The 7,327-nt window shown below is 54.2% G+C and overlaps 1 protein-coding gene across 1 annotated transcript; it reads right to left on the bottom strand.

Annotated features, from left to right (window-relative positions):
* Window positions 1-311: 311 nt before the first annotated feature.
* Window positions 312-1,979, bottom strand: NDN (necdin, MAGE family member). The gene has a single exon (XM_016200770.2). The coding sequence runs from the start codon at window positions 1,897-1,899 to the stop codon at window positions 901-903; it is 999 nt and encodes a 332-aa protein (XP_016056256.2). The 5' UTR covers window positions 1,900-1,979; the 3' UTR covers window positions 312-900.
* Window positions 1,980-7,327: the final 5,348 nt, after the last annotated feature.

Raw genomic sequence — 7,327 nt, 5'->3', positions numbered from 1 at the left:
TAAGCAGAAGCAAACGCATATAAAGAGTTGAGTACAATGCCTGCCCGTTTAAGTGACCACAAAAAAGAAACCACCCTACATATTAACCGTTGTTATTTGGATGGGTTGCAATTATGAGCATCTGGGCCTTCTTTTTACTTTTCTGTATATGTCAAAGCGCTGAACGCGAGTTGCATTTAAAAAATTATAGTTTTGTAATGTGCGACGAATGACGAGAAGTGACTTCTCCCACCCCAGGAAATAGCTGGTGTTTGTCCGCTGTGCAAAACGCCTCATCCCCAACCCGAAGATAAAGTACACGTTTCCAAAAATGATTGTATCACAAGGATCTTTACTGTTTAAAGGTTACTCATGGTGGGGTTGTTAACTTGTGTTTAGTAAACTGTGCCAAGTGCCCACATTGAGACCAGTCCAGTCCAGTCACTCCACACGGATGTCTTCCTGTGCCCAGCGAGGTCACAAACAGAGGGGGACCTTGACTCTCCTCTTGGTGAGGCCGGCTTTGCTGCTGAGTCCTTTCGAACTCTCCCGGGGCGGCCTACCCCATACACATCCATCCGGCGTCCCATATAAAATAAGATGGAAAAACTTCTCAATGTATTTCATAAGTTTAGCACGTCTCTGGTACAAAAAATTCAAGAAAGGTAGCACAAAAGCGAAAGCACCAACAGAGCTTACTTATAAACCGACATGCAAAAAGAAAAAAAACCCCTACACACTACCTAAGAGAGTGACATGAATACATTGCGTGAAAAGGTATAAAAGCACTGTACTGAAAACTGAAAAGTTACACGTGAAATACTGCACTGGAAACCCCTTAATACTCTAACGTCCCACCCCACCCTCCACCAACCCTGGCGAGGGTCAGCAACCAGGGGACCTGCCTCCAGACCTTGCTAGTTAGTCCTCGGAGACACTGTTGCGGGGGCAGGGGGGCGGGGGAGCCTCCCGCAGAGCCCTGGCCTCTTCCAGAGCTTCCCTGTAGCGGGAAGGCCAGGCCTGGGGGTCTTTCTTGAAGACCCTGGCCAGGAACTCCATGATCTGCATCTTGGTGATCTCGCGGGTGGCGCGGGGGCCCCAGAAGAACTCGTACTCGGGCGGCTCGACGTGGGGCACGCGCTGGTACTTCAGGTAGCTCTGCTGCACGAACTCCTCGGTGATGAGCCTCCTGACGTCGCCGAAGGTCGAGTGCTTCTTCCAGGGCCGCAGCCCCAGGATGCGCAGCACGTTCCAGACGGCGCTCTCCCGGGCGCCTCGGCCCTTCACGTAGATGAGGCTCAGGATCATCAGCAGGAGGCCCGTCATGGGCATGGGGTTGCTCAGCGCCACGCGCTCCTGCTCCTCCGGCTCCAGCGCCTTGACCAGCGAGAACTCCATGGTGTGCAGGCTGGTGAGCCGCAGGTGCAGCCCGAAGACGCGCGCCAGGATGAGGCTGGTGCGCCGGAGGATGCTGCGGCACCACTTCTTGTAGCTGCCGATCACATCCCGCACCATGTCGGGGAACCAGAGGACCATCCGCCTCTGGTCCTTGACCAGCACGTACCACATGAGCTCGTGCGCCTTCTGCACCAGCTGGGCCGGGGCGGGCGGCGCGGGGCCCGGCTGGGCCGCGCTCGGGGCCTGGGGCGCGCAGCCCTCCTCCGCCGCCTGCAGCAGCGCCTTCGGGTCGGGGTCGTCCTCGTCGCTCGGCACCGGCGGCGGCGGCGAGGCCGGAGGGGAGTCGGCGAGGCCCGGGACGGGGCTGTCCGGCCCCGCGAAGGTGTCGGCCTCAGCCGCGGGCGCAGGGGACCCCCCGGGCACCGCGCCGCCACCACCGCCGCCGCCGCCGCCGCGCGCCTCGGCGTCGGAGGCCTCGGCTGCCAAGCCCGGGTCGCGCCCGTCCTGACTGGGTTCGGACATGTCTGCGCCGTCGGCCAAGGGCAGGGCCTGCGCGTCCAGCAGCTCCTCGAGCCTGCGCCGCCTCCGCCTCCGCCGCCGCCCGGAGAGGAAGTGCGCGAAGCTGCGCGCGCGCGGCGCCTTCCTTCCGCAGCGCCGGGGGGCGGGGCGCCGGCGGGCGGCCCACTGCGCCTGCGCCTGCGCGGCGGCGGGCGGCGCGCCCGGCCGGGGGGCGGGGCCGGGGCCGGGGGGCGGGGCCGGGACGGCGCCCGACGGGGCGGGTGGAGGCGTCGCCTGACTGAAGGGAACCGAGGACGCAGGTGTGTGTGTCCCGCGTGGCCCGAGGCGGGGAGGGAGGCGGCCCTTTTGGAAGAGGAAAGGGGTCCCCTGGCCCCCGAGGGGCCCAGGCTGCGTTTCTGAGGAGAAGTTCACGCGGGGGGCCCAGCGGCCCCTCAGGCGCGGCAGGGACGGCGGCCCGGGGGCGGGGGCGCCCCGTCGGGGCCGCCTGAGGAACCGGGTCCCTCCCCGCCCCGGACCCCGAGAAACGCGTGTCGCCCTCGAGGCCCCGCTAGGCCGAGGGGTGGACCTGGGTGGCGGGTGCTCCCCGGGCAGGGACCCTTTGGGTGCAGAGGGGCCCCCGGCCGCTCTCTAAAACCAACCCATAGAATTATTTTTTTGCAAAATAATTTAAAAAATAATTAGAAGAAGGAGAAAATGCATTGTGCGGTCAACCCACGCGCGACGGGGACTCCCCCGAGGGGATACACCGGCGACATCGGTTGGGGCTGCCCGCGCCCCGTGGGGCCTGTTGATTCGGTTTTAATTTTCCCCTCAAGCTCCGGTCGTTCCAAGGCCGCCGTGAGCAGCACCCACGTGCACGGCGCCGCCGCCCCTCCCCCAGGACGCCGGGCCCGCGTGGAAATGTCTCCGTCCCGCAGACAGCAGCGCGCCCGCTCAGGTTGGTGGCACACCAGGACCTTTCCCAAACTGGGTACCGTAGGCACCCTCGGGGTTCCCCTCGGGTGACCGGCAGTACGCGCGGCCTGTTTGTTGGCGGTGGTGTGCGCCAGCGTCTGCGATGGGGGTACAGCGTGGACGCCCCCAGGGAAGCACCCCTGGGCCCCAGCTCCCCGGGGAGCCTCCCGCCAGCAGCTTCTTCACCGCGCAGCCTCGAGTCCGGTTGTCGTCTCTCAAACCCCAGGGCTCAGCTCCGGCGCCGTCTCGACCTTCCGCGGCCTCTCGTTTCTCTCTCGCGTCCCCTTCCTCATTTCTCCCCTTTATTGTTTCTGAAGCAGGTGGACGTTGAAGGATTGGCCACGCCGGCTGCTTCCCTCTCTTTGGATTTCCCGGCTGGTGTCACTTTTAGGGGGGCGCCGTCCCCACCCTAGTCCCTCGGACAGGACTTCCTTCCCCCTCCTGGGGGCTCGTTCCTGCCTGTGGGTCAGCTCGTCTCAGGGGGATTGTTCCCACTGACCGTTGCCTTCTGTGGTCTGTAGATTTCTGTTTTTCCCGGTACACGCTCCAGAATTCTGTCGGTTGTGTTATTTTTTATGATTTAAGAATGGCTCTGCGTGGACTTACTGCCCACGCGCTTCGTAAAAATAATCCTCATTTCCTGCATTTTATATTCATGAATTTCCTTTTCTCTCTCTCTCTCTCTCTCTCTCTCTCTCTCTCTCTTTCACTGGGATATTTATTATTTTCTAACTAGGTTAACTAGTTAGTTCATTGAAGGTATTTTTTAAAAATATATTTATTGATTTCAGAGAGAGGACCGGTGGGGAGAGGGAGAGAGAGAAATATCAATGATGAGAGTCATTGATCGGCTGCCTCCTTCACGCCCCCTACTGGGGATCAAACCCGCACCCCGGGATATGCCCTGACCGGGAATCGAACCTGAATCTCCTGGATCCTAGGTTCATGCTCAACTGCTGAGCCACACCCCATCCTGCGAAGGTATTTTTAATAATGATGTTTGAGCCAACTATTTAAATCCCAGCTCAGCTTGGGCCATGGGCCATAATGTTTGCCATTGTAAGGTTATTAAAATTGCACCCTCATAACCTCCTGGGTTTAATGGATCCACGAAATTAAATTTCAAACCTGGGCACAACAATTGTGAAAGTATGAACACAGTTCTATATAGAAAAAGTATGAAAGCAATTATAAAAACAATCATAAGGTTATAGACGCTCCAGCTGCAGTGAGGTATCAGAGCTCCGGCCAGAGGGCTGCTTGGGTTTCATTGCTGCGTGAGCTGGACTGGACCTCATTCTGATGAAGTTGCCTGTGGTCCACTGTAGACCCCCCCTTACAGCTCACTTCCCACCTCCCTTCTGACAGGAGACAATACTGAACCAGGGCCTGTGAGTCAGGACCACTGTGAGGCAATATGCTCAGAGGGTTTAGAGCATTGGAACTGATGCTTAAGTTCGGAACCAAGTACAAGGCAGACCCTTCGTGATGCCCATCCTTGGAGCCCAACTGTACACCTGCTAAGGTGATATCATTTCTACCTAGGAAAAGATCTGCTGAAGAGGCTCCATTTCCCAACTGGAAGAAAATTCATGGAGGGGGAAAGGGTGGTAAAAATTAAAGCTTGGGATAGGCTTCAAGTAGAGAAAGTGCACCTACATGTGTATCATAGGAGGGGTCAGCAGGTTGATTGCTGCCTAATAAGGTGCTTTACCCAGAAACCAGAGATGCACATCTTCATTATAGCAAGGAAAGGCACAGATGACACTGTCAGAAAGAAGGGAAAGCCGGTGCTCATGAGGCATTCACAACTTCCTTTTTTAAAATAATTATTTTAGAGAGAGAAAGATCTATTTGTTGCTCTGCCTATTTGCTTGATTCTTGTATGTGCCCTTACTGGGGATCGAACCCACAATCTTGGCATATCGATTGGGATGATGCTCTAACCAACTGAGCCACCTGGCCAGGGCCTCCCACAACTTCTTTAATTCAAGGTCAAGATTCGGGTCTAAAGCTCCAGTGATAAGTTGGGTTTGCTGGGTTCTCCAAGGTCCGTATGAAGAACAAATTGTCTTAGGGCCAGAAGCTTAGAAACCAAGCCTGAAGTTTATACAACATCTGCCAAACAATCTCACGAAGGGCTACTCTTTAAGTCAAGACTCTGTAAATCAAGCTCCATGGACTCAGGACGTATATGGAGAAGCTACAACAGAGTCTTCTGGTGCGGACAGTTTTGCTGGTGGGTGCCTCAAACTCTGTAATGTGAAACAGATTACACAGCTGTGGATAGGCTGTTCTTGGCAGGCTGGGGACTAGGAGGAGAGGCCCGTCCTGGCACTGGTTTCCATAGCGAACAGGGGAAGGGGGGTCACCCCAGAGACTCCAATGAACAGCACGCATGCTCACAGCATAGAGGCCCAGGGGCCCCCGGTTGAAACGTGAATCCTTCTGGCTCCCTCCTGTCCACATAGGCGTAGCCTCAACCTCAGAGCCCCCATCCCGGCCCCAAATACAGGCCAGAGGATTGAGAAAGAGAACTCACGTTAATGTGTTCAGCAACTATTGAGCAATGTCGATCATGTGCCTGAAAGAATTCCAGCTTAGAGGAGTAGCTCAGGCTGAGGGGGAAACCAATCCATCCAGACTGCTTGGCAGCCTGGCCCCTTTTTTGTTAGGAAAGAATATGAAGTGAGGCCAGGCGCTGCTGTTTTCACAGTTGGGAGGGGAGGGGAGGGGGCTTGACCCCTGGCCCCTTAGCCCCTCCAGTCTCCCTAGGGGGACACGGTGCATGCCTGGCCAACTGAAGCCCAAGGACATGCCCTGAAACAGACCTTGTGTTTCTGTCAAGACCCGCAAGGCAGTCACTGAGGGACTGGTCTTTAGAAAGGTCACCTAGAATCAGATAATTCTGGAGGTGGGGGACAGGTGGATACGAGACCTTCCATGGGACTCCATGAGAAGAAAAAATCATGGCTTGTGTTTCATCTTCACCCTGAAACTGTTGATTAAAAACTACATTTCAGGCATTGATGCTGGGATATAATGAGAGGCAAGGTTTCTGCGACCCATAGTAAGGGGAAGTGTGGAAAAAGCTGGGCTGTAAGCAAACAAGGAAAGGAGCAATTAAATAATCACATGTTATAACACTTACTGCGAAGGCTGTCGCAGAAAATAGAGGAAACCAGTGTTGGACAGGGATGGCGAAGATATAAGGCACGAGACGATGTGGCGGGAGACTGAGTATCGGGCCACCAGGATTCTTTCTTGGGGGTGGCAGGAATTGAGCAGTGTCTGTGGCTAGATGGAGAAGAGAGTGGACGTGCCCAGCAAATATCTGGATGTGCAGGTCTCATGAAAGAGGCCTGGGCTGGAAAGAGAAGTTTGGGAGATTAAAGAAAATAAATAACATCACCCAGAGAGAGTCCCTAGAGCTGGGTTCTTCAAAGGGAGCCCTCCTGGCAGGAGGGTGGAATACTTTTTCATTGTGTGAAAGTGTGTTGCACACAATAGAGAGGTTAAGCCCTGGCCAGTGTGGCTAAGTGGTTAGGGCATCAGCCTGTGCACTGGAGGGTCTTGGGCTCTATTCTGGGGCAAGGGCATGTACCTGGGTTGCACGTTTGATCCCTGCCTGGGTCGGGGTGTGTGCGGGAGGCAACCAATTGATGTGTCTCTCTCACATGGTTGTTTTTCTCTCTCTCTCTCCCTTCCCCCCACCTTCCACTCTCTGAAATTCACTGGAAAAAATATCCTCAGGTAAGGATTAACAAAAAACAGCAACAATAAAAATACACCATAGAGGTTAACACCTCTGTCCCCAAAAACTTACATATAAATGCCCTCCAAACTTGGAGAAAACAAAAATAAAGTGTAAGGAAAGCCAAAAGGTGACCTTCCCACAAGACAGCACAGTCTCTACTTGAGAACCCTGAAAAAAAAAAAGCAGAGAGGAGTGGAGACGGAGCCGACCAACAGGCCCAGGTCCTTTAAGCCCCTTATCAGATGATTTTTCCTCTCTGTGTCTATTTCTGGAATGTATCAAAATAGATTGCTTCATCTTTAGCAATCTTCCTGAATCCTGTTCAAGCAGACCCTGGGTACAAGTTTGGGATGCATAGTTCTTTGTTTATATATTGCTGGAATTCGCTGTATGTTGAGGATTCTTGTGTGTGTGCTAATCAGGGGTATTGGTCTGTAGTTACCTCTTTTTGTACTGTCTTTATCTTTGGCATACAATATTATATTAGTTTTAGGTGTAAAACATAGTGATTCGATGTTTATATGCCTCACTCTGTGATTGCCACACTAAGCCTAGTACCCATCTGTCACCGTGCAAAGTTATCACAATATTATTGACTATATTTCCCTTCATCTTTTACACACATCCCTCCCCCGCCCTCGCTTCTGGCAACCATTAGTTTGTTCTTTGTTTCTGTGAGTTTGTTTTTATTTTGTTTTATTTGTTCATTTGTTTTGATTT

This window comes from Miniopterus natalensis, chromosome 22, assembly GCF_054644295.1.
Source record: "Miniopterus natalensis isolate mMinNat1 chromosome 22, mMinNat1.hap1, whole genome shotgun sequence".
NCBI classification, from domain to species: Eukaryota; Metazoa; Chordata; class Mammalia; order Chiroptera; family Miniopteridae; genus Miniopterus; species Miniopterus natalensis.
Note: the sequence above shows the minus strand (reverse complement) of the source record. Positions and strands in the feature narration are given on the sequence as shown.